Source organism: Molothrus aeneus, chromosome 1 (assembly GCF_037042795.1).
Source record: "Molothrus aeneus isolate 106 chromosome 1, BPBGC_Maene_1.0, whole genome shotgun sequence".
Classification (NCBI taxonomy): Eukaryota; Metazoa; Chordata; class Aves; order Passeriformes; family Icteridae; genus Molothrus; species Molothrus aeneus.
In genome coordinates this window covers 72106046-72133898 of record NC_089646.1, presented here as the reverse complement: position 1 = coordinate 72133898, position 27853 = coordinate 72106046, and the positions used below count along the sequence as shown (strand labels likewise).

At 38.3% G+C, this 27853-nt stretch overlaps 1 protein-coding gene across 1 annotated transcript in view; it reads left to right on the top strand.

The window, feature by feature from the left end:
* CDH6 (cadherin 6) overlaps positions 1–27853 on the top strand; it is a 111228-nt gene that overhangs the window by 42776 nt on the left and 40599 nt on the right. Inside the window, exon 2 of the mRNA XM_066559417.1 lies at positions 8627–8983. Coding sequence (XP_066415514.1) covers positions 8756–8983 — 228 coding nt within the window. The 5' untranslated portion in view covers positions 8627–8755. The remainder of the gene's footprint in view (positions 1–8626; positions 8984–27853) is intronic.

The window sequence follows — 27853 nt, the reverse complement described above, 5'->3', positions numbered from 1 at the left end:
GCCTTACCTCCCCCTTTATTTTATTCCTGGCTGTGCATGTGGCAGTATAGCCTGTGCCTTCATTATCACACTACAATTCTTCAGGGAGAACTGCAATGCCACTAAAGCATCTGCAAGCCCAGATTTTTCTCCTCTGTTTGGAGAGTATCGCTGACACTTTGGCTTTGAGTAATTGATGATCAGCACAGAAAGGATCTGTTGCCTGTGGTTCTGTCTTATTTATGGGAGTTTGTGGATAATTTTCTCAGATGGCATGAGGGTAGATACCTAATAAATGGTAGGCTGAGTGTGCATAGAATAAAGCTAAACAGGGTATCTCCCCTAGAGCAAGAGAAACAGTTTTAAGGGAGAAGCTGACCATTTTTTCTTTAATGCGTCCAAAGATTTGTAATAGTTTCCTTACTAGATATTTTTCATTGGTGGCATCCCATACCTTTCTCAGACTGGAGTCTTGTGTAAAATAGCTTTTTTTTTTTTTGCCTTTTTTTTTTTTTTTTTTTTAACAATCAAGAGTCTTAAATGTCACTGATCACTTCTAAAGCCATGTCCAGGAGACTTCCAAATTCCAGTGTCTAAACAGAAATACAACAGCAGATATTCAGACCATGTAGCTTTTTCAGAGGGAGACAAAGAACTTTAAATTAGGCACTTGATGGTCACCTAAAAGTCTTTCTATTATCTGGATAGGAAGGCCAGGCTACTTTTGAGGCATAAAGTTTGATGCATAGTATAGACTGAATTTCTTTTTGACGACATGCCTGTTCTGAAGAACCTGCTAGTTCTCTGTTCTAACATACCTAAATAAAAAAATAAAAAGGTATAGGGAAAACCACAACTTTATAATTTGATAGCAACTTACTACATGTCTGAGAAAAACAGTAACTTGCACAATGAGATGACAAGGCTGCAGACTTATATCAAGAACTGCAACAGGAAATAAGATTTTCCTACAGGATTTTCATGGCTTCAGGGTTACTTTGAGTACTGCTGGAAACTCTGGCTGTAGTTCCATGCACATCTGCTACTCTCTGCCATTAAGGTACTCATCAGGAATAAAAAATATGCATATCAAATATGCATAGCAGTAGGAGCACTACTGATTTGTTCTTCTACTAAACGTAGTTGATTGCTTGGCTGTTTTAGTCTTCTATCAAGGAACAACTTAATGTAATTTACAGTATTAGTCTGTACTATCTGCTAGTCACATACCCATCCCTTGTTTAGATTAGGACACAGAGTTAGCAGGGTGCTTCCTGCTGCAGGGGGACATTGAAATGCTGTGGAGGCCTGTCCCCACATCACCTGCAAAGGCAGAAGAAGCTGGAAGCCTTCTGCAAGACCAGCTCCTGCTCCTTATTAATGCCACCCAGAGGTAGCTCACAAAGAGGACAGGATCAGCTAGGGCTGTGTCTGTCCTTCCTCTCCCATATCACTCCTTGCAGAGGTGACCAGCCTGTGATACCTACCTAAGGTTGCTGCTCTTGCTTTCACACCCAAGGAATGCCAAATCCTTTTCCAGGTGCTCCAGCTACAGTGTCCATACACCCTCCAGCTCATACCAATGTCCAGCATTGTGCAAAACGTGCAAAGCTGCTTGTGCTTCTTAAAGCACAGGTAGGATGGCTTGGACTTCCATCAGAAAGGAAGAATAATATCCTGGTGATTACAATACTGCTGTAAGCCTCAAGAATCTACATCCAGGTTCCAACCATTCCACAGATATTCCACAGAATATCTTCCACAGATATCCTTGAATGACCACAGAAATGTCACTTAATGCACCCATACAATGAAAACAAGATTTCCTTTTCTGTGCCATTCTTCTGTCTTGTGTGTTGAGACTGTTTTTGCACAGTGGATAAAAGACACACTCCCAGTGTGGCTAACTACAGAGACTGACAGTGGGCATCTCTGGAACAAGATGACACTAAGAATCTTTCCAAATGCCAGGTGAAAAAAAAAAAATCAAAATCTCTGAGAACAGACAAATACCATCATCATTTCACACAACAGCTATTGAATAAATTCATACAGTCATCTTTTGACACGGCCATTCATGAACTTAAGAAGGAGATACACTTCTCACTTCCCCTCTTTTGTCAGTGTGTGCTTCTGTGAGGCCTGGTGCTCTCACTAGGTCCACTAGGATTAAATCAGCTGTATTGTACAAAACCACCATGTTAATAGTTCCCAGTGCAGGATGTAGGTAGTAGTTATCTTAGTATTTCTACTGCATTTAGTTATTTTTATAGTGCTGCACCTTTTTTCCTGCTGAGAGAACTGAATAAAAAAATGACTTTGAAAGACATTATAATCAACGGCTGCTGGCTGCAATTACATTGTGTACTTGATGTCTTCATAAAGTACCTCTAGTTTAAACCCACAAATCTTTCAGTTTGAATTCTCTCTTGGCTCTGTTCTGTTTTGTTATTTCAGTGGTGTATTTACAGGAATGATCGCTAGAGTATATGGGTTTATATAACAAAGATATAAAAAAAGTTATCAGAAGATTAAAATTTCATCAGCTATCTTTACACTGGAAAAGTGGAATTTTGTTCCATTTATGACTGATATTTACAAAGGCAACCCTTATGGACAATAAAGAATGAAAAGCATTTGGGTTTCAGTGCTGTAAAAGCTTATTCACACTTGAGAAAATTATTAGATGAATACTTTCAGATTTAAATGTTCATAAGAGAGACATAATTGTAAAGTAAGCTCAAACTTAACAACGGCGTTTTAAGTCCAAGTCAATTATGGACAAGTCTGCAGTGTTACAGCTTCTGAGCACATGAAACTTAGCTATTACTGAAAATATCCAGCAAGAAATTCTTTGCTATATATGAAAATGTATTAATATGATTTATTAAAATATATTAATATGATACAGAAAAGAAGTTAATATGATAAATTTGGAAGCTTCTATTTTTTGAAGTTAGCTGGAATACTTTTTTTTTTCTCTGAGCAACTAATGTCACTTTAACCTTTCCACCTCCATGGTAAGAAAGTAATTTTTTTTCAGATTTTCTTTAGAGACTTAATAATTTCCTTGCAGTCTGCCTCCAGGCTAGCAGAATCACATTCTTCACATTACATAAGATGCCCCCAAGGACACCCTAGGGTCCTGGCTTCTCTGACTTATTCAAATTCTCCTAGGGACTTGGACATTGCTCCTTTGGCTTTGCAATAAAGTAAAATCCAAGCAACAGATCACCAGATCCTTACCTAGAATACCTCATTCCATACCCCAGACTCTCACATCTGATGCAGTAAATGCTGAAGTCACTATTTAGCCATTTTTCTGCTCCCCCATTAATGCTTTCCTCACCTTTGGTTCATCAGGCTTTGACAATTAGTTGTCGATGTCTTCCCCTGTCACAGTCCTGACAGATTTAACACTTGCATGTGATGTTTGAGCTAGGGGAGCGTCCTTCCAGCAAGACTACGTGAGTACAGAGGGTTCCTCTCACTGCAGGGTCTCGCTGGGGGACTAGGAAGTGAGTCTCCTATGTAGGGAAGCTGTGAATCCAGAGCCTGCTGTCCAGGTACTGTCACTGCCAGTTGGCTCTGTTGAATTGTTTGGGATTTAAGCAGGCTCAGTTAGCCTGACAGACTTAATTGGTGCTGATTGGGTAAGCATCTAGAAAATGATGTCAGAATTTTTTTAATGTGTTTTCATGTCATTGACAAAATTAAATATAAATTAGAGCTTTCAGGGTAGAACCCTTATTTTCTTCCAAAGTGCTGGTAAACACTTCATATGATGATGAAGCCAGGGGGTAGTTTGTATCTTTCTAGCACCAACTCTAAATTAGACCTGATTTGGGGCAGTAAAGGTACATATACTTGTGCATTCATAGTGTCACTGCTAGATTGAGAGAGTAGAGTCTATTCTTCGTCTTTGTGCACCTTTCTTTAAGAACTTAAGCAAACTCCGTTAAGGATAGAGCAAATTAGTTGTGTCACAGGAATAAATAAATATATAAATAAATAAACATGCCTCAAGCCCTAAAACATTTCTCATTCTCAGTTTCCTATATGCAATGCCAAAGTGAATATTAACTTTCACCTGCCCATTCAGTTTCTGTGAGAGAATAGCAGGACGTTATCAGTGCTTCAAGACAGTTGATGTTCATTCAGTGTGCTAATGGACCTTGATCCAAACCTGTGAAGCTTTGTATGCAGAGCTCAAACAATGAAACTCTATCTTGATGACCAGGGAAAAAAGGATCTATTAAACTGCCACTTCTATTTGAATAAAGGTTGGATCAAAAACTTTAGAGATGCTGGTGGTTGCTAGCCTATTTAGAAGCTATTTAAAATCTAATTATCAGCCGTGCATAACATCCAGGATGTATAAATTCATACAGTAGCATATTTGAATGCATGGGTTCAGAAAAGAAATTATCCTAAAGTCCAGACTCTAGTACACTTTATAAAGAATATTCCTTTGAGAATCTGCTGATGGAGTGACTGCTATGGGGTTGAACAGAAAGGAATGAGGGAAAGCTGTTTTCCCTCTCCTTGCTGATGCCTCTCATGGGAAGGCTCTTTGCTAGTCTGTTTTATTTAACAGCCAGCTGGGAAGACCATTACACCCCACAGAGCTGAGCAGAGGCAGAGGTGGAACCTCTTTGGGGCTCCTCATGTCAGGAATCTGTTCCTGATGCCTGTCACTATGCCAGAAAGGCATCTCCAGGGCAGGGCTCCCTGATTCATAGGAGAAACTCCAATGGATGCATTTCCTTTTTGATTTATATTTGAAATACTTGGATATTGTTCTGAAAGGATGTAAATTTGCACTGAGTTCTCACATTAAGACATTACATTAATGAAGTGTTGGAGAGGGTGAATAGAAAGGCTGACTATGACTACTATCACCTGGGGAAATAATTTTGAAATTGATACTTATAGTGATTAAGCAGTTGTCTGAGGTTTAAATCTTTCAAAGAGGCATGAACATAAACTTCAGATCTGCAACTTGTCACACTGAAAAAAGTTCTGTAGCTGCGAGTGACATTGCTTTTATCTTAACTATGACCATAGCTAAAGTTAGACTGGGATTTTTTTTTAAGCTTGGATGTGCACATTCCTTCATTTCTTGTAAAAAAGCCCTTATTTGCTATATATTTGAGCTGGCAGAGCTAAGCCAGTTATCTGAGGCTGTTGTACACTACAATTGTTTTTCACTCTTGACAGTTGATTACACAACAAGTTCCCCAGCCACCTGACCACCTGATGGTTGAGAGAAATGCCATGTTTAAAGTGCCTCTTTTTACCTGACTTTGTGCAATGTGAAGAAAAAATTTCAGCCCCCATCCCTGAGTCCCATCAGTTATATTTGCACATCTACACTTAAAGAAAATAAAATCTCCCTGGTGAATGACTTGTTTTCACAATAAAGAGAGATTGCACAAAAAAAACTATTCCGTTGCAGAGACCTCTCTGGAGCATGAGACACTGGGACTGGAGCACAGAATGGCATTTAAGAGCGACAAGAGCTCACTCTACTAAAGGGTCAGCTCAGAGTGTAGTGCTCTGTCCTTTTTATTCACTCTGCTAAATCTGTCACTATGACCCACAAAAGAGTAATCAGCACCCATAGGGCAGAGACACCATAGATTCAGCCGGTATTTACCCCAGTTGCACGCTCAAGCCAGGGTCTGTACAGGTGTGTCTCCTCTCTTGCCACTCACAGGGAAGCTGCTGGGGCTTAGCTGCTCTGCTGCATCATGAAGGCTATGCAGTCAAGAAGGACATTACAGGATCATGCCCTTATTTCAGCATTTTGGACACATCTCTGCAGGGGAGAGTAAAGGGCTGTATTTCACAGCTATGATATCATTCTTGTGAGCTATAATTCAGCATGAGCCACTATAAAACCTTTCCCATGACATCAGAGCTGTGAAATATAGCTGACTTCAAGTGCAGAAAATTCCCCCACAGGAATAATTGTTTCCTGGCAATTGGTATTTGAAGGACTGATCCTTTAAAAGGCTGGCACAAATCCCATCTAGGTAATGATGGTCCAGGCAGCACTTCTCTGGAAATGTTATGTGCAGGAGCAGAGGTATGGAGCCCCACCACAGGATCTGGCCATAGAGGAGCCTGTCAGGTGATGATTTTCACTTCTGTATGCCTCAAAAATACATGCAGACCTCCCTAATAGCAAAGTAGTATGTTTGCTCATGTGCTGTACTCCCTACATCTTTCCACATCTGCCCTCCAAACACAGATCGTCCTGATATATCCATCCTGGTACATGGCAGATCACCAGGTCTGCCCCTTCTTGGGGCAGTACTTAACTCACCTGGGCAGGACCCAGAGCAACCTGGCAAGAAAATGGAAGTCAAAAATGTTGTGTGAGACACAATTTCCTCTTCCATACCACATGAAGGAGGATGTCCACTTGAATACAGTTCAATGGGTAATAATCGATGTTGGCAGAGCTATAGAGGACAAGACCTTACACGGGTCAGAAGGGTACAGAAGGAGGAGAAAAGAGACTATAGACATGGAGAGGGTTAAAGCCACCTCAGCTCTCCCCATCCTGGTGTCTGAATCTGCTGAACCTCCTGCTTATGTCCTGCTCTAGCAACCTGCACTCTAGTTTGCCACTGCTCCATCAGTTGAACTGAAAGCAATTGTTGAACACATTGTAAAGCTTAGTTATGCCAGCTTTCCCTGTTCCTCCTCTGGGAAGGTCTTGAGTGAATGCAGCTCTGTTCTTGCTGTTCTCTCTGTGTCTATGGTTACGTGCATGTGTGAATACACCCAGGGGTCTGTGTCTCTCTCACAAACTCTCAAAGCTGTGTGTGGACACAGCTCCCATGACCTGCAGGACAGAGTTGTCCTTCCCTGGCTGATAAGAAAGCTAGCTACAGCCCTCCCTCTTCTCCAGAAGAAATTGCACTGTGTCAGAATTAATTGTATTATTTACATTTTTCCTCTTAATGCTAAAAATCTTACTCCTTCTCATACAGAAGTTACCTCTTAACAGTATTTTACCTTTTGAAACAGTAAAATTATATTGTTTGAACAGTCCTGTTTCATTACCTACTATTCATATAAAAGCTAAGTGGTATTTCTTTGTGGAAAATGATTTACTAACAGGAACTCTAAGAGACTTGAGGTTATTTCACACAATTTATTACCAAGAACAACGACAGAGAGAGAAGAGTAGCTAACCCGAGGCATTGCAGGTGCTGTAACTCCTTCAGCATAGCTCAAAGGCTAAATTATGTCTAATGTACACCTTTTAATAGACAAAAACATACTATAGGTGAAAAAATCATCTTTGATGTAGAATATGATCCAAGAAGTCTTTTTGTGAAGCACAATGAAACATAAAAAAAATTTCTCTTCAATTTCGTGTAGTCAGATCGTCATTCCACAGTCCAAATACTGAGAGATGCTGTATTGAGTCTTGAGCTGGTTCAGAATGATTTATTGGGTTTTGATTGGAATGCTGAAAAAAAAACCCTAACTTTTTTTCAAAGAGCATCAGTGAGAAAGAAAATGAAAATTAATCAAATTATCCTTCTCCTAGGTTATAGATCTGTTTAAACTAAAAATTCAATGAAGTGTTTACAACAAAAATAAATGTTGTAGAATGTTTCTGTCAACTAATTCTGATTTCTTCACATTCTAAAGTGTTCCAAAGCTGTTCATTAGGCACTGGTTACCTGAGAGACATAGTATATTTTCTTCCTTTTGAATAGAAGCTTTCAGGTTTTTCAAAAACAGAAGAGCTGTCCACAGTACTCTGGGGTACTGTATCTGTAGCTTTTTGCATGTTGAAAATTATGCAGTATTCAGAGACAGAGATAATTTTTGTAATTATTTTGTAGGTACACTGATATTTAGTATTGTAATCGTAGGAAGCAGTAGCTAGTAAAGACCCACAGGTAGCAATGAACTAGCTGTGGTTTGTTTTCTATTTTTAGAAGTTATTAGTGAAAGCATTTACATAGATAACTATGTAAATATATAGATAACTATATATTTAAAGATTCAAAACTCTGGCTGTAGATAATGAGAAAACCAAAATGTCCACTTCATTTCCTATGCAATAACAAGCAGGTCTGTTATGTGTGAGATATTGATAAATACACACATTTATTTCACTAACCTGTTGAGCCAGGTTGACTCCTTTCTAAATGGAGTCAAAGGCAAAACTCCTTAAATGTGAGGGAAAAATCCTGGAGTCAAGTCCAGTCTTTTCAGTCCATAACTATAGCAACAGAATGCTCCTGGGAAGACAGTGTGCAGTTTTGCTAGCACTTCTTTAATGTAATATGGTAATCTCATCAAGATACCCAATCAGAAAGAAATCAATTACATCCCAAAGTTCAGGCAGTAAAAAGAGAAATATCTCGCCTACTTTTATCAATGAAGGGAAGCAAATGGGGTTAAAGGGGAGCCACACACACCTTGAATTCAAACATCATGACTCCTTCCTCATACTAAATATGGATCCACTCAGATCATTTGCAACATTTTGAATCAGAAACAGCCCAGGTTTTCAACAATCATTATCACCTATCCACCTTGTGGACTTATTGCTGCAGTGATGACAGTTAAGTACCTTTGGAAATGCTAAAAGAGTTGTTATTTTTCTTTTCAGGGATCCTTTGAGACTGCAAAGACAATTTAAAGAAGGAAGACGGCATGAGATTGGATTTAGTGCAGTAAAGTAGGTTAATTTGAGGACAAGACAAAAAAATCATTATTTAGACCTACTTGTATTGCCGTGATGAGAACTTACCATTGCTTCTGGCTGCTGTTTTGGGCTGGTCAGCCCCACCAAAGTTTCTTAACTCCATTATCCAAAAGGACTAGTGGCTTTCCAGAAAAGGAAAAGGTTTTGGTGTTGTCTGGAAACAGCAGGCAAGACCTCCATCGTTCCAAAAGGAGCTGGATGTGGAATCAGTTCTTTTTATTGGAGGAATACACAGGAACTGACTACCAGTATGTTGGCAAGGTAAGTTACTTTCGTATTCACCTGTGTTTTGATTTTAGAAGCACCGAAAAGCCAGCAGTAGCAAGTAGGGAAGAACAATGCCTGCTACAACTTCTAGTTCGTGTTCCTGTGTGCCCAGCCTCTGCTGAGGAGTAATTCAGTGGAAAGGTCTGTGCACTTCAGCTTCAGAATGTAATCAACAAGTCTTCATTTAACTAGGAAGTCCCGTGGCAAATCACTGGCAATTCTATTAAAGATTTTGTATTTTATTTTGTGTCTGGAAATAATGCAGCGTAATTATAGGCTAGATTTTTAGCTTTAAACTGGGATATGTGTTTTCCCTTGTGCTTACTAATTTTGCTGCAGTCAAACTATTTTAACCAGGAGAGGTTTAGAGCTAAGTTGGGATTCACAGTACTTACATTTTTGGTGAGGATTCTCTCTATCCAGCAAAAGGTAATTGTTTCCCTTTTTATTACCCACTGCACACAACAATGCTACAGCCATTTTCTGTTGAGGTTTCATGGTGCCACTGATGACTGTGTGACATGACCTTCCAGCACCAGCCATGCTACTATAAAGCATGGTTGAAGCACACTGTGCATGTACACTAAGAAGCAACAGGCAGCTGAAAATTTCTAATCTCTAAGCATGCTGTCAGTTGGGAAAGGATAAAAAAAAATTTAAGAAGAAAAGTCACAGCTTAACTGAGAACATCCACCTCCCTGAGCAGCAGACTCCCATGTAGGTGACAGACTTTATGTAATCTGTAGAGCAATGCACCTGTGTCAAGAGCCTAAAGAGAGTCTATACTGCCCAAGGTGCCACAGTCTATAGGAATATGTCTTGCAGAACGCAGAAATTATGCTACTGATGATGACATTCAAAGCAGAAACAATACAGCTTGGTTTTCCAAACAAAAATGGGGTTGTATCTGATCTAGTTTGATCTCTCAAGCCTCTTAGCAAAGGCTGCAGATCACAGTGGTTTGACATTTTATCTCCCTCTGCAAGCTTCTGAGCATTCCCATGAGAGATGGTGGCTGCTTTTCTTGCCTGCCAGTCAGCTGTCAGTCAAAGTTGGATGCAACATTCCTTTCTTGTTAAATGGCTGCAAGGCATGATTCAAATGAAGAGCTACTCAGCTGGTGTAATACTCATAGAACTCCAGCCAGGATAATCAGCATTCATGAAAGGTACCATTGAGCCCAATCTACAGGAAAAGGCCAAAGGCAGAGAGTCCTCAGAGAGGAGAAATAGAGAAGGAAGATAAGAGGGTAAGAAAAGATACCAAAACAGAAGAGAGTAAGAGGAAAGAACTAGAAAGACAAAGATGGAAGGAATGCAAGCTTTATAAAGAGGAATCAAGATGGAAAGGAGAGGGAAATGACATTAAATGGGGGTAGAGGATAAGAGCTGGGAGAAAATTTACCTAAAGAGAGCAAAAACAAAACCAGAAGATGAGACAGTGAAGGAAAAAAAAAAACAAACAGATATGAAACATGGATTCAATGACAAAAAAAAAAAGGCCACAAATTGAAAGACAGCAGTCCTCCACACACTCCCCCACACACAGACAGTTTCACAGTCTGCTGAGGGTAGTCAGGGTAATGGGGATCTTTTTGTTCAACGATAAAGCATATGGTCCTGAGGTGATCCTACAGTCTCTCATTGTCACTGTGAATTTTGACATTAAACTTCATCAGCCCCCCATTTTTCCTACTGCAGAATTAGAGCACCAGCTATTGACTTCAGAGGGACTGATGGGGAAATGAATATTCCTGCAGAACAAATTTGCTGAGAGACAGTTTAAAAATGGTCTAGTTGGACCAGAAAACCAAGACACTTTCAAAAGGAGTCAGATAGATTTAAAAAAGTTCATTATTTTTAAAAGTTGTTCTTCCACTTATTTGTACTTTATTACACTTTCTGTTGTAAAGCATAAAAACAACACATAATGTATAAATGTCATTGATTTTGTGTTCCTAAGCCATTCACAAGTGGCCTTTCACACATCTTTCAAATGCCAGAACCACTCACACTCTTTTAACTGAACAATTAGCCAAGAGGCATGAAAGAGCAGCCTTTTATTATTAAAGTTGAGGATTGGTGTGAGGGGAAATGATAGTAACATCTAAATGTCTCTAAATTGAGGTAACTAGGCAATTTAACGGAGCAATTAAACTTGATTGATGTGGGCAAATGAGGATTATGAACATTTTTATGAAGCATATTTTTTTTCTCAGAGGACTAAATGTTAACCTTAAATATAGATTTAAAAATGGTAGGAATACAAAGATGAAAATTGAACAGCAAAATCTTTTAAAACAATAGCAATATATGTATATAAAAGGGAATTGTGCTTATGCCTTACTGTATAAACAGATAAACAGGAATCTTCTTGGGTTTTTGTGTTTAGTGGTTAAAGCTAGGTGGGCATTGACGTCATAACCATAAAAATAAAAGATTCTATATGAGCTCCAAAAAAAAAAAAATCTTTTACTCATGCTGGTTTCACTTTTGCCTCTTCATTTTATTAACATCTGTTTAATCCAAACATCTACCTCAAAATTTGAGATGTAAGAAGTCTGTTGTGAAAGATTCTAAAAAACAACTTTATTTGTATGAGATGCCCAAATTACAGTTGTGAAATCCTGTAACTGTTTAAACTACAAAAACCAGATTTGCATCATAGTAGTTTTAGGGCGTAGGAAAATAATAGTGAAAGGGGATGCATTCAGGTTGGGATAATAAAAGAGAAAAGTAGTATCTCTGAAGACAGAGCTCAAGGCAGTACTGAAGAGAATGCTGTAGCATCATCTGAGTCCCAGACCAGAGCACTATTGTTGTCTATACTCTGCATACTCTTTTATTCATTGAACTGGAAAGGAATTAATTGTCCAAGCACATATGAACCTTTTTTTTTTTTTTTAGCTGTGGGTACTGTCAGTTATTAAAGAGTTCTCCCCATTTTTGTATGCCTCACACCTCATTGTCAGCCCAAACATGCAGCTGTATCTCACTGGACGAGGATGTGCAGCTGCCAACAAGACGCTCGCAGTGTTACAAACACAAGTTGATTTTGCTGTGGCGCTGACACCAGATCGATCGCCTTATTGCCCATCCTTCTATTCCTGAATTTCATTCCTGTGTATTTTTGAAATAAAGTCTTTTTAAAAAGAGATTAAATTCACACCCCCAGTCACTGTAGTCTCAGACCTCAAGGAACTTGAAGAAAAGTTCTAGACTGGATTTATTCATTGCACTGCTGAATAACTTGTGAACTATGGCTATGCACTGAAGTGTGACTGATGGGCACAGTGACATTTTAACCTGAAGATATCTTTTCTTCTGGTTCAGAAATTGTGGCACTTGGCAGAGACTCAATCCAAAAATGAAATAAAAGAATTACATGGGCATCAAAGTAGAGACGTGTCTAGAAGTACTACCTAACCAAAATTTGCAACACCTGAGTTGGGTTTTAAAAGAGATCTAGTTGTACACATGGCTGCTTAGTACAATTTGAAAGGGCTGAGGTGAATGTAGCTTTAAATCACGGGTAAACAATGAAGTGATAGTACAACTATATATAAAAATATATGCTGTGTTTCCTAGAGATCTTCAGATACTCCAGGGGTAAAAAAAAAAAGAAAAGAAAAGAAAAGAAATCTGCCCTGTTCCAAGATCATATTCATAGGTACAGTTACTCTTTGTATGCATTTGACATCTTTGACATGGCAGTCCCACTGGCTACATAAATCCATGTACTGGCATCCATCACTGAGTTTAGACCACAAACCTAGAATTATTCTTACATAAAGGGATGAGATTCCACTTTCTTTAAGACTAAAGATAGATCTGAACAAGTCTTAAATCTTACTTGTTAACCCAAGAACAGCTTTTGGCAGTCTGCAGTAGAAAGGACCAACCTGCTTTCCTGGTAACAAGAGGCACAACTGTGGAATGGTTTTGTAATGCTCTGGATGGCTGGCACTAAAAGGAAACTTCCAGACATCCTTTTCATTTTTGCTGTGTCTTATTGATGTTCATATAGTTCAAGCAGTATGCTCGCCTGGAAGCTATCTGATGTTACTACCTGTACAACCCATCATAAACAATCAACCTCTGCTGACAACTCCATTTTTCAGGGAAGATAAAGTCAAACTCCTGCTGGTATGTGGCTTGGCAAAGCAAAAGGGATACTGTGTTACTGTAGGCAAACCCAGAATCTTTTTTTTTGGTGTTGAAAGAACCTCTTCGAAAGATGAATTCCCCTCTGTCAAGGAATGATTTAAGGTACTGTTGACCCTGCTTTTGAGGAGGGGATGAATTAAATTTTATCACAGTATCGTTTCAGCAGTGTTTTTCTTTTTTTGTTGTATGATTTTACTTCTGGCTACAACTATTCTGAAGGCAAGCACAGCAGTGTATTTCAGCAGAAGCAAATGAAACAAAAGGCAGAATCTCTTCCAAGCCATTGCAAGTAGAGGGACTAAACAACATACTGAGGCAAAATTATCTGTCTGTGAGCACACACAAGGGGCTATTTAAACAATGAAAATTACTGTCATGTAATACAGTCCATGCCTTTTCAGCATTTTAGGAAGTAATGGGTAACATTACTCCAATGGTTAAAAGGTATCATATTTTAATTGGATGGCATGATAACTAGCAAGAGAAATCTTCACTTTCTCTCAGATTTTAGTGCACTAGTGTTCTGTACTTACCTTTAAAATTTTTGTACCCCAAAAAAGCAAGATGTGAAAAGTCAAACTAAAATTACTCCCCCACCTGCACTTCTAAGATTCTTTATGCAGCTTTATTGGCACTTGTTCAGTATTTGTTTTCCTAGCCTTGTAACTTGCACTATGATGTATACTTGATGCCTTCAGTTTCCTGTTCCAAGCACAGTGACTATTTGTTATTTTTATAACGCCTAAAGTTAAAAGTTACCTTTGTAACTCCTGTTTATTCAGAGAGTATCACAAAGGAGTTTTCCATTCATTTTTGATTATTAGAATAGGCTCTCTCGGCGTCTAGATTTTGCCTTCTGCATCCAGAGGCAATGCAGACCAGCCTTTTGCATGTGACAAAACTTGGTGTGCAGGGAGGTTAAGTGGCCTTCCGCACAGATAAAAGTCAGAAATTTTACAGCAGAGATTGGAAAACAAAAAAAAATCAGAGTTCTTAGCCCCTTGCCCAGCCACCACCCCCCCACCCCTCCCCCCTCCCCGCCAGTTTCTATGATTAGGTCACCTGCCTCCCTCTTCAGTACTTGTCATTCTCCTAAAAAGTAGAACAAATGCTGTGGCGCATCTGCGCTTGCATTATTCCTCATCCATCAGTCATATTTTATGTTCCAGCACTTGACTTTCCCAAGTGCCCTTCATTTCTATATTGCATTGCACACACATACACACACAGTATGTCTTGTATTCCTCTTTGAAAGATTTACGGGCGCTGGTAGAAGTTCTGTGTGCTGTCGGTCCCTGCGGAATAGAGATAACTCTGTAATGAGGGACAGCTGAGAGGTTAGAGGCCCACGACAACAATCCAGAAACAGCTTGCAGGTTCTAAACCATCACACAGAGGCTAAGAAAGGAGATAATGAGCAATGGGTGGGATGGGCAAGGATATTGTTCAGAAAATGAAAAGGCAGGAAATACAGCATGGTTAATGTTTACGATCATCATAATTGTGAATCTACTTGGCATCATCCTTGTATCCAAATATATTGCACAATATAAGAGCCTTACAACCATCTGTTTCAAACAAACCACATTTCCTACATGATGGCACATGATGGTACTTACAGTGTAACTATACAGAACCTCCTCCCCTTCTTCCCATTCCGCCTACAGAAAAAAACAAATCCTGGGACCCTCAAGGCAATATTTCTGTTAATTCTTGTTTTTCATTTTTGTGTCCTAAACAAAACAATTTTGTTTTCCACATGCTAATTACCCACTCATACCGGTGCTTATATTTTGAATCACATCTTTTCCCAGATTATCCTGTTCTACTCTCGTTAGCAGTCTGCACAAAGTCCTGAATTGTGTGTCCCTAGTCTTCCAGCTATAGAAAAACAGCTGAACATCTTAATCTTCCTCTCTAGGGAGAGACTACATGTGAAGTTCATGCTTGATTATGGATTATTTAGATCTCTGTTATTTGGAGCTGCATTACTATTTTTTTGTTTGTTTGTATAGTACAATAGTGTTCCCACTATGAAGCCGCAACATCATGAATATAAATTTTGAAGGCTAGGGATAACTGAAAAATAAAATCCCTCTTTCAGGCCTAAGACAACCATTGTTACTCCACCATTTGTTATTTACAGTTGTCTTACCAAATATAGTAAACCATAAAGCTTAGAGAAATCTCTTTATTAAATTAAATATATTGTCTGTGCCTCCCTTTTCTTTTTCTGCCATTTCTCTCTCTGGTGAACATCAGTTCACAGTGGGGCAGCAGCAGGTTGAGAGCTGTGGCCAGTCAGTGTAACATTTCAAAACACAAACTGAAAATGTGTTGTGATGTGAATGCCTACTCTTGATCCGTATGCACTAATGCAGACTGTGGCTTGCTTTCACCATTAATGGGGTGAAAGAAACCTCAGCATGCACTTGCAAGTACTTCAGGGTGCAGTGAAGCTTGTAGTTGTCATGAAAGTCTGAGGTTGCAGATGAAGAAAAGGAAAGAATTGTCCTCTGAAATTTCAGAGGAGGGAAAGAGAAGGAAAAAAATCAGTCCTTTCTCTTCTGTCTTCTAATTTCATAAAAAATCCACCTCAAAACAGAAAAACACAGTTTGTAAAGAAATAAAATGCTGAGTGAGCTTGAAGTTTAAAAATTTACATTAAAGGACAAGGGGGAGACATTAGCAAATGTTTATGTTCAAATTCTAATTCCCACTGTTTTCTCAATAGAGTTGTTTATTTTGGAGTCATATCTGATGAAGATTGCAGTCCTTCTATCCCCAGCTTGCTTATGTCATGTGGTACAGGGCAGGGCTCCTGGAGAGCTCAGCTGAAATGGTCTCTCTTTATAGGAATATAGTCCCTCTGGCTTTATTTCATACTTTGTCTCTATGAAACATTAAGTGATGTTTCACATTAGATGTCTGATGGAACAAAGGAGGTTTTAATGCATTGCAGAGGCTCACATAATGATCATTTAGTTATCTTTAGCATATTGGTCATCTCTGCCCATTCTATATCTTCATGTTGGAAGGCGACAAAGTCATTTGTATAACTTTTGTGTTTAGCATCATGTCATTAGTGGAAAGTTCTCTCCAAGAGACAGAACCAAACAACATATGTGTACCTTTGGCTCTTTGACATATTTCCTTGTGCCTAACAGCCCTTGCAATCAAGCTGATCAGGGCACTGGCAGAGGATTTAAAGGACATGCAAACTGAGGTGTCAGAACATTCATTCATAGTTCCTTTCCACTTCACGAAGTTTTGCGCATTTCAGGTCAGTTGCTTAAAACATAGTTAATGCTGTTTACAACGGCTAAAATTTCTCCAAGAATGAGAATAATATAATTCCCATATCTTGGGAATAACAACTGCCGAGGGGGTTGCAGGCAAAGAGCCAATGCCTGTGGAAGAAAACCCTTGCATGTATATTTGTGGTATTTGTAAACTCAGGTGAGCTTGACCCTCATGCTACTTGCAGGTAGATCCTGTCAGGATCTACACCATTCACCTTATAAATATCTGTTATTTTACCTACAGAAATATTTTATGAACAATTCCTTTAGAATTTTTAGACTGATGGTATCACAGCAATTATATGTGCTTCAGAGAGAATTCTTTCCTTTCATGAATACTAGATATTATATAATTAGGAGAGCATAGATACAAGTATTTTCACCAAAGGAATTCCAGGTTCTCCAGTCAAAATTAATATTCGTTCCTAGATAGGCTATCCTGGATCTTGAACCTGAATTGGTGTTACTTTCCCTATTTACAGAATTTAAGAACCTTCCCCAAAGACCATGGCTTTTCAGACATTATAGAAAGAAACATTTCATCCTTGTCACTGTCCTTAGATGCATAATTTTTTTTTTTTTTTATGGAACTGTGTCAAATTTACTTAAAAGGCTCCTGATTTATTGGTTTTTCTCTGCTGTGGATAATGCTTCACTCTACCAGAATTTTCTGCCTGACTCAAGGTTCTTTGGGGCCTGTGGGAAAAGTGCTGTTCCATATCCCTGAGCAGTTCTCCTTTATTCATGATGAATGGGTCCAGCATAACACACCCTCTGGTCAGCTCATTAATCACCTGGGTGAAGAAGTTGTCTTAGGACATTCTGCAGAAACCTGGGTTGCTTGCACACAGACATATTGCCCTTCCAGCAAACATAAGAATGATTAAAGTCCCCCAAGAGCACAGGGGTTTCCTCCATCTGTCTAAAGAAGGCTGCATCTGCTTCATCTCTTTGAGCAGACAGTGTGTGGCGGACACCTAATGTGATGTCTTGTGTTGGTTCGTCCTCTTATCTTCAAGATCTCAACTGATTTGTCACCTGTTTCAAAGCAAAGCTCCACCTACATGTGCTGATTATTTGCTATTCCACCTCCTTGCCTTCCTAACCTGGCCTCTGTAAGGATCTACATTCTGCTGCAGCATTCAGGTCACTTGAGCTGTCCCTTCACAGCCTCATTAATGGCACTTGGAGGAATACTTATTTGAAAGAAGAATCTACTCAATGCCAGAGTTGCCTAACATTTCCCATAAACATTTTTCCAGGTTGAGGAGTCTTCATCAAAAGGGTCATGTTGAGACATAAATGTGTGGCCTTTTGTATTGCATCTACTGCCTCACAAACATTTTATTATCTGGTTATATAACACAAACTTATGTTTAGAAACAAAGTTGGAGAACATAACAGAATGGAAATATATCTCATTTTCCCAGCTTCTGACCTATAGAACTAAATGACAGAAGCATGAAAACAGATTAAAGACTCAATTAAACTTGTAGATATGAATTAGTATCCTTTTTGTTAAGTCTTCATTTAAATCAGAATGTGGGTTTTCATTTATTTTAGTGTTTGTATCCTCCCTTCTCCATCCCACTTCTTCCTCCCTGATACACACACTTTTATACAGCATATAAAATTCATACACACATTTCAGAGTTTGATTGTCAGCATCAAGCACTCAGAATATCAAAGGGTCACCTTTGTCAGTAAGCAAAGGATGAGCATTTGCTTTCAAGCGCATCCATCAGGGAGTAGTCAGAAGCTGTTACTTGCTGAAGAAGCCTGATGTTTTATTCAACTGTATCCCAGTAAAAACATTTCTGGATATTAGGCCAAGGTTTTGGTTTTTTTTTTATTTTGTTTTGCTGTTCATCTTTCAGATAGATTCTCCTGTACTACCGCAGGAGAATAGAGGTTTTCACGGAATGAGAAATGTATGTGCTCATATACCTTAATTAAAGTGCTGTATTTGCTTACAGTTTAATTATGAAGCATTTTTGAAAGTTCATGATTCTAAAGAAAATATTTTGTCAGTGATTAAACAGATAATTCTGACCACTGATAAAGAGTGATCAACCATCTCTGGGTAAATTCCCAGAGAAATCGAAGGTAAATAAATCTGGACATATAATACAGACCTATTTCACTAACTATACACATCACATAATTTAAAGACTAAAGCACATGCACTAAAATTATTATTGATGTGCATGTTTGCTGAATGTACTCTTTTTAAAAAAATATTTTCTCCTAATCACAACAGAGTACCTGCTGCCGTCTTCTACTATCTGAATTCCCTTTTCTAATTGACTAATGCAGTACAGGACAGAAGTCCCATTATAATCAGTGGTAGGATATCAGAATATTTGAATTAATTTCCTCTGACTTGGGAAAAAGCTGTAAAGAAATTTGGTGCTCTTGAATTGTAGGCACAGTTCTAATTGAAGAATGGGGTTTATGAAGAATGCATCCTTTATGAACTCTTTGTATTCCCACTGAATGTCATTACAAGTCAGGCACTTAATTTTCTTTAACTTCTCATATGAAAGCACACATATTCCTTTTTGAGGAAATTTTAAGATACCTCAAAATGCTACTTTAGCTAATATAGCCAACCTTGCAATTCAGAAACTTCTCCACTTACCCATCCAAACCTTTAGTGATGGTAGCCTTCAGCTGTGGGATAATAACAAAAACCTGAGAACAATTCCATTTTCTACCATTGCAGCTGCATTAAGGAGAGGCCATCTGCCCCACCCTCTAAATACAGTAAGCTATGGCAAAACCACAATGGTGCTATTCTTGATTCCAGTTAAATGATACCCAGTCTTTACATAAACATGGAACAAATTATACCCAAGGTTCTCAAATCATGGTATAATCATTACATACAGAACTGGACATTGTTAACATTTTACTGCAGGGAGAATGTAGAAGCATCAAATAGTGATCTAAGATCAGACAGGAAGACTGTGACAAAAACCGTATTAAAACTTGAAGCCAATGACTGACTATTCAGTTAATGTGGGAGATTTGTAATGCTAGCAATGTTTGTCTCCTAAAATGATTTGTACAGCTTTTTCAAGAATTCAGAGGCTTGAATTATCATTCCTGATCACTGATTTGTATACACTAGATAAAATATTTTTTTTAATCTATTCTACTATTCTGCTCAGCCATTCAAGAGAGTTTTCTTAGTACCTGAGCTAGGTTGTGAGAAGTCTGGAGTTGGCTCATCCATTTATACTTTTTAGTAAGTTAATGCCGATGTCTCAACTAAAGCAAATCCTCGTATCTACTAGGTCCTTTTGCTACCCCACGTTTTGAAAACACTGGCAAGAAGAAATAATTCTTGCTTTGACAAAGAAATCCAGATGTTTAAATAGATGTACCAAAAGCATAAAACAGGGATTTTAAACTGCCTTGGCCTGCCTGGAGAGAAGAACAAGATCTTCACGCTTTTGTGAAGGTAGTTTAGTCTGTATAATGCTCTATTGTTACCATCACTACTGTTTAGCTGAAGAGAGCTCTTTGATCTTTCAAAGGCATAATGAAGCCCAACTGCTCTAAGTAAAACTGGGAAAATTCAGTATGCAACCATGATTTTTTTTTTTTTCAAGTAAGAGGTCAGTTATTACTCAGAGTCAGAATTGTTTTGAGTTCGTTAGAGGCTGAAAGGAAGACTGCTTCCTTCTGGTGTTATACAGTAGTTCAAAGAAAAGCAAGAAGTTTGATAAAGGGACATGAAATTCAAGAGCCCATATGTATAGAGATAAGACTTGGCACCATGGTGTCTTGTTCCTTGCAAATTAAAGACCTATTTGTCTTTGTAAGGGCAAACTTTGTAAATTCCTGCTATAATTTGACTTAGAGATAATAGGAAGAGGAGCAAATAAAGTGCATTACCACAGAAGTCCTTAGCAGCACTCAGCTTAAGAGAACATGAAAATACCTTTACCTAGTTTGCAGCTTTGCCAGATATTCATTAAGATCTGATAATCAGTTGCCCCTAGAGACAAGGGCTGTCAGAATAAGGTACCTGGCTAGTTTGGTGTACTGCCGTGCAGGACAAAAGCTCTTGTGCCACTGGCGCTGTTTAATCACAGTGAAGAGCAGAGGCAGCTGGGGAACCCAAGAGGGAGAAGCCTTGAGAGGTCCCAGGCAATGTTGAAAGGATTGACATATTCCAGCTGATTTTTTGCAAAGCTGATTAGCTGTGGCTGCATGTTTGCGCTTCAAGTTAGAAAACCCATTTGTGGTTTTGAAGAGTGTGTAATAAAGGTGTGAGTCACCAGAGTATGGATGTTTATTCTTAGCTCCATACATTTAAAACAGAACACCGAGTTCCCATTACACTTTGGGCAGCCTATTCCTTAAAACAAGGATCCCAACATCAGCCAAACTGTGGTCCCTGTCTGTCTCAGGCCGTGTGGCCTCCCATATGGCCTGCATAAGTCTCACAGAAAGAGACTTCCAGCCTGCCTGAAGGGTGTGAGCCTGAGGTTCCAAAGTGAGAGAACACCTTACATCTTGTCTCTGATCTAATGACAAATTCTTATTCCACTGACCTTTATATTTCTTATTATTTTTATTTTTTTTTCACTCTAGCACCCTCTATTCTTATATTGACCTTTCTGTGTTGTGTTTATTTTGAAATCAAATGCCACCATCTTTTATACTCAGTTTGCCTTTTGAGTACCTGGTTGCTTCTGAATCTTGAAATACTCTTAGTGCTTTTTGATCTGTTCATTTACTGAATTTTTTCATCTCTATGAAACTGGTTTTAGCCTCTTTTGGTGTCATTCATTTACAGGGAACAAATTGTCACTGCTACTTTTGCGAATGAATGAGAAAGTTCACTGACATTTTGATACTCTCAAGAAGTAAAAAGACAGTATCCTCGTGATATTTTTTTTAAAATTCTCCTGCAATTCTTAATATCAGGACAATATGTAGTGCTGTTGCAGAATGCTTGTAGCTTTTTTTGCTGTTTGCAGTGGGTGCAATTTTAGCTTTTTTGTTGTTGTTCTTGAATCTCATGGCTGCTTTTTTTTTTGTTTTCTTTTAAAAAGCCGGTACTTAAGTTAAAGGTTACCCTTAGAAGATATTTTTGTTTTACCCTTTGCATGTTCTGCACCAAGGTTGTTATCTTAATAAAGTATTTGACTTTTGTTTAATAGTTCAAGTATTGAATTCTTATATCCTTTAACATTTTTCTTATTATTATTTCAATATCAATTTTTCTGCTAATTTGCCTGTTTGAATGCAACCAGGGTTGCTATGCTTTTTATAAATAAGGTGTCTTGCAGATATGTTCTTTCTACAAAAACACAGCCTGCTATGTATTATTATATTAATAGTATTCCACAGCTGAATGAGATGGGTTTTGAGGTATTCTTGGTTTTGCTATACTAACTCTTATGGATCAAAAATGTAAGCACAATCAAATAGACATAGTATATTTTTAAATAACTCCAAAAAACCAACACACTAAAATGCAGGAACCTCCTATAACCTCAGTAATTCTTCAGTGCTCTATTTCATCAATTTTTTTATAGATTTAATGTTTTCAATCAAGATTTGGATTACTCGATGATCCTGTTAAATCCCTTCCAACTCAGTGATTCAATGATTCTTGATTTCATTTTACCCTTTATTATGAGAACATACTAAAGTAGAAAAAGAGAGCAATTAAAAATGGAAGGAATAGAAACAGGAAAAAATGCAATGTTCATGAAATAGGAGTCATTAAGAAAAAAAATCTAATAGACAATGTATGGTCATAAAATGGAAGGAGAAGGAACCAAAGAAGGAGAAAAAAACTGAGTGTTTTAGTCTAGAAGAACTATTTTGATATAGCAATGAAAATAGCAAATCTTTGTACTCATTTCTAATGCAGGTAGGAAAACATTAACATTTCAAAATCTATGTCCATTTGTACAGAAGAAAGGCCAATTGAAATGCAGCAATTACAGAAAACCAGCTAGGAACATCAGCCCTCCATATCTGGCTTTTTCTTCACTGGCTCTTTTTGGAATCCACTTGACTTGAAAACAAGATACTGAGGTTGTAAACAGGTTTTCAGCTGAGGACTCAGAAGTGCCTATTTTGTAAGCAAAAGCCGTATATAGGCTGGGAGTCTAGAAAAAACCAAAATAACAAAAACAAAGCAAAAAGAAAAAAACAAAAATCCAAAAGCATATGGAATTATTATCTGTAAATGCAGGATGAGGAAGAATGTATGTATGTGGGAGGAGGCTCTTAAAAACAGAAACACAATGTTGGCACGAGAACAACACATCTAGTTTGGGAAACAAGACCCTCAAGAGCAGCTATTTCTTTGAACAGGAACTGTGAACCTGTTACAGCTTTTTCTTTGCTAGATATGGTGAGAGCCAAGCAAGATAAAACTAGATTAATAAATTCAAACACTCAGGAATCAGTCACACTGATATTTAGGTTTACTGTATTAACTATGGTATAGGAGCTGTACTTACTATACTAAACCAATCACTTACTGTAGTTAACCCTTTCAGTTACTTCATAAACTGTGACATCTGTAAGGGCAAGAAAGTGATTAAAAATGAAGACTGCTGGTGGCTTAGGACAGCAAATCTCAGGTTAGTAAGAAGATACAAAAGAGTGTGAATCTACTTGAAGCACCTATGGTAACAATTTAAACACAGCCCCTGTGTGAAAGCATTGTTTCTGACAGCTGTGCGTGAAGCATCATGGTGCTGTGATCTGCTAGCACAGGTCTAATTGCCTTTCTTTTTAATCTTGTCCTTTTTTTATTGTTTTATTTCCTTTGAAAATTGCAGTGTTTGAACCTTACTTCAAAGTCTGTTTCTTGATTTTTCATGCTATAGAATATAATTCTTATTATAATCTTCAAATTGCTTTATATAAGAATGGAAAGGAACCATCCCTTCTAGTTTCTGTAAGCACCAAGAAGATCTGGAATCACTGTAGCATCTTTCTCCCATTGTCTTCAAAATTATTTTTAAGCATCTAGCTGTCTAATAATCAGGTTCAGTAGTCTAGCTCTATCTCTGCCCATTGGCCTCCTCTAAATAGCTCTATAGTCCATTAACTTATTGGAGTTTATTTTTGTAGAAGAATAAAGGTGTCAAAATCATTAATCTCACATACTGTTTGAAGAACAGTAGCTACATCAAGCAAACAAACTTACTTTTAGCCTTGACTGGCTGGTCAGCTGGCTTTTCCATAGATACGCAAATAAACCACCATCCACTGTGGCCCATGGTGGTTCTTCTCCAGAAAGTATGTAAGGAACATGAGAAGCAGCACCATTTTGCAGTTTCTAGAGGACAAGGGCCAGAGCAGGAAGTATCCAGAACCATGCAGTGATGTGAGTGATATGAGGGAGACAAGAGATTTTGGCTTAGGGCTGAGTTAGGTAGGTTATGTGGTGTATGGAAGGATCCAGAGCTTAGCATGTTGAGACCAAAAAACATGGCACACACATCCATTGGAAATCTGACACTTCTGGTGATGCTAGATCTCTTCATGGACCTTCTGGAATATCCTCTGGAAGAAAGCATCTTTTATGTCTTGAAATAAATTATTTGTGTTTGCCCTGATGATATTCCCTTTTGTGCATATGGAGATATATGGAACCCGTATGTAGGGTTTTGGGGTTATTTTTTGTGAGTTAGAAAGAAGTGTATACTTAAACTTCACCAAAATACATATAAATACTTATTACCTAATGTGCAGAGCCAGTGACATTTTCCTTTTAACACAGAATTACCAGGTAGAGTGAAAATTTTGGTGCTGATTATTTGATGATACTAAAGGAGTTGGTTATTATAGTAATTGAGGGATTTTGTTGGTGATGTAGGGGTAAAGAGCACCAGGAGAGCCAAGGAAGAGTGCAAGGTTGTTATTGCTTTTACTATTACAGCATTAGCAGTTTTTTGCATGTCTTGTTTTCTCTAAGTGCTTCAGTATTGCACTCTGTAACTTCAAGCAATACATTTAGTTGAATTTGTTTGTTTCTAGACTGTACTTAGGTGTTTCGATATAGTAAATTTGGAGCAAAATCATGTGCTAGGAATATTCCCAGGAGTAAAACCGTGGTTCCCTTCATTAGCTACCTACCAACTGCTTGCTTACTATTTTAATAGTTGGTCTCTATTTCATTTGTGTCTTAGGAGACAAAAAATGGGACCACACCAACCCCAGAATATCAAGTCACTCTTAAAAACACAAATTAATAATAAGACACAACAGGCAGCTTATTTGTGCATAATTGTAGGTTGATGGTTCAGTGTATACATCCCAAGGTCAATTGACTTTGATCTTTGCAGAGATTCAGTAACTGCTCTGAAATTCAGCAGCAAGCATGTAATATTCACAAAAGGGAAAGGAACTTGGTCTGTAGGGTGAATAGAAAACCATTTTACCCACTGAATTGCCAGGTATCCTAACCAGCTATATGACATTAGTGGGAGCTAAACTGCAATTTACAGCTGTCTTTCATAACCTAAAGCCACTTCACAAATGAGATTAACTATGCTGTTTAAATCAGTGTTATAGGCTGAGGTAGAGGAGGGGTGTTATTTAACTCTGGAGAATAGTCACAGCCTGCAATTTCAATTTTTTGGAATTTAATTACCACAGCTGTAAAAGTACATTTTCAGTACAACCTGGTTACAAATATCCGTTCTAGAAAGCCACTTCTCTCTGGTGTGTTCCATTTAAACACACAAAATAAGTTAGTGGTTAGTCTTAACCTCTTAAAACATATGGGATCTCTCCTCAATTATTCAGTTTTGGTCCTGATGTTTCATAAAGTTTCATATCAAGGTGAATTTAGCATGTTGAGAAAAGGGCCCCGAGTTCACTTCCCAGGCTTGACTGTCCCTGTCCCCCTGCCAAGAGCCCAAGACTCCAGGTCAGCCACATGGCCCTGCCCCAGAAACACCACAGCAGGGCCAATCTCCAGCTCCTGACACCTCTGTCCAGCCATCTCCATTCCCAGGAGACTCCCAGTACCCAGCACCACGGCTGTCCTGGTCACCTGTGTGGCTGCCCCACTCCTGCCTGGGGTGGTGGGAGAGGCCACGGCTGCCAGGCCCTGCCACTGTCCTCCTGGGAGATGCTATTCCCTGCACCACAGCAGTTTATAGGCTAGCTGCAAAAGCACTTGGAAGATGCCCTTAAATTCTTCCCATATCTTTGCTGAAGGAATTCCTGAGTGTGTAGAATGGATCCAACTTAATTCTTAAAATCCCGATCAAATTTTCCTGGAGTATTACTTTTAAAATGAAGCAATGCTATCTGTTGATATGATGTGAGATGAACACAAATGCTGTCAATATATTCAGTCCAGAAATATTTTTTTTTAAAAAATCTTGTGTAAAAATACTTTGAGCAGAGATTTCACTTCCTTTTTCTTTGATGTTGCGCCAAAGACAGTCCGTTGTTACTACCCTTGGAGATTTTGGAGGGCTCTGCCAGAAATACTGTGGAGAACAAGGCTACTTAGATTGTGGCTAATTTTAAGGGGAAAAAAACAGAAAACAAACAGCTCTCACTTTAAAATAATTATGTATATGACAACAAGCAGAATGTCCAATCCAGGGAGCTGTTGCTCCAGTCCTGAGTGCACTTTAAACACCTCTTCCTTCAGGGGAATGCAGCCTTCCCCATGTTCAGGCAAATGTATTTGAATGGTTTGGGCCAGGACATTTGAGAGGAACAGAAGAAAGATAGAGGCTGGAGAGTTTTTATCTGACTGTAAGTCATTAAAAGCAAACCAGATGGCTCACTTCACAGTGGTATTAAAGTAAAATGAGTAAAACTATGCCTAGGGCATAGTAAAATCTTTAATTTGTCGTTCATCCTCAGCCTTAGCCAGTGATTGATGGACAATGTCAGAAGAGTGTCCAGATTAGATTCTGAGGGAATCAATTTATTATAATATTAATACAGTGCAATTGCTGATACATTTACTTTTTATTGCATAGACTTAGCTCTTCACCATTTTGCTTACCTTTGGGGTATTGCTCAGTTCAGCCACCAACTGAAATGAAGACCAGTGAGTAACACTGAGTTCCAACAGAAGTAAAAAATCTGTCCTAAAGTGGAGTACTTAAAAAATTGGCTGCGCTAACTTTGTCTTGAGGAATGGTTATATGGTGCAGCCCAGATTACATGAGGGTTGTGTCCCAAACATTTTGTTCTATTCCATGGCTATCTGCTATGGCCCTTTTATTTGTCCAACTTTATGCTGAGGATAATGGACATCTTTTTGCAATACAAATGAGTAAAGAGAGTGAAGCTATAATATCATGTATTGGCTAGTGACAGTCCTGCTAAAAGCATCCACAGTATAATTTATGCACATACTTCATTACAGCAAACTTTCTTCACAATGAGATGTCTGGGGAAGTGAAAAATAACTTCAACTTAAAAAGAAAACGGGGTTGTTATTACCATCTATTTCATGCTCATAACCTCACAATGGCGTTAAGTTTTATATGCAAAACCCATCAACTGTAGTTTTAAGTACATCTCACCTCCACGCCTTTCTTCCAGACTCAATTTGCACCATTGTTTTGTTGTTTGATGTTATTTGCAATTTTTTTTTTAACTTGGTAGTAGTAGCAATTTCCCTCTTCATATAAGTCATGCAAACAAAATATTTCTTCCAAGATAAACTGACACTTAAAAAATGAAAAAAGAATATTGTCTTTACCTGGGTAGATCTTTTCTACCAAATAAACAGTCAAGGATAGATAAACTAATCTAAAATAATAAATCTTTTTTTATATATATGTATATATTTTGCTTACTAGGGGATGTTGCAAATTTTTCATCTGTGAGAAACTCTTCTTGAGATCTGCTTGGCTTTTAATTTTTTTAACATGTATATATATTTTGTTTATTTTTTTTCTGAATAGAAGGGAACAAAATCCAAACTATTTTGATAATAAAGTTATTTTCCCAGCAATTAAGCAGGTGGTGTGATACAGGACTATCCCACAAAAACCTTATGGCGAGACCTACCCTCCCTTACTGAAATCCAATAGATTTTGGTCATACTTTTAGAGGCCCTTTGTGAACCAGGTTGATGAGGCCACACATGATGATATGCTGCTCATTCATTGTTGGTTTGAAGAGCCAGTATTCAGCCAGCCTCAGCTCTCTGTAATACACATGCAGGACATGACCTCCCACAGGTCAGACTCTCACAGTAAATAACTCACATACAGGCTGGCTAGCTGAGCACTTAGTTTGCTCTGTCATGTCTTAGGAAAGTTGTAAGACTAAAGATATTGGAAAGGATTTTACCCCAAGGGAGAATCTTTTTTTAAAGATAGTGATTTAGACGGAGGTCTAAAGATTGAACCATGGATTGTACTTTGTCT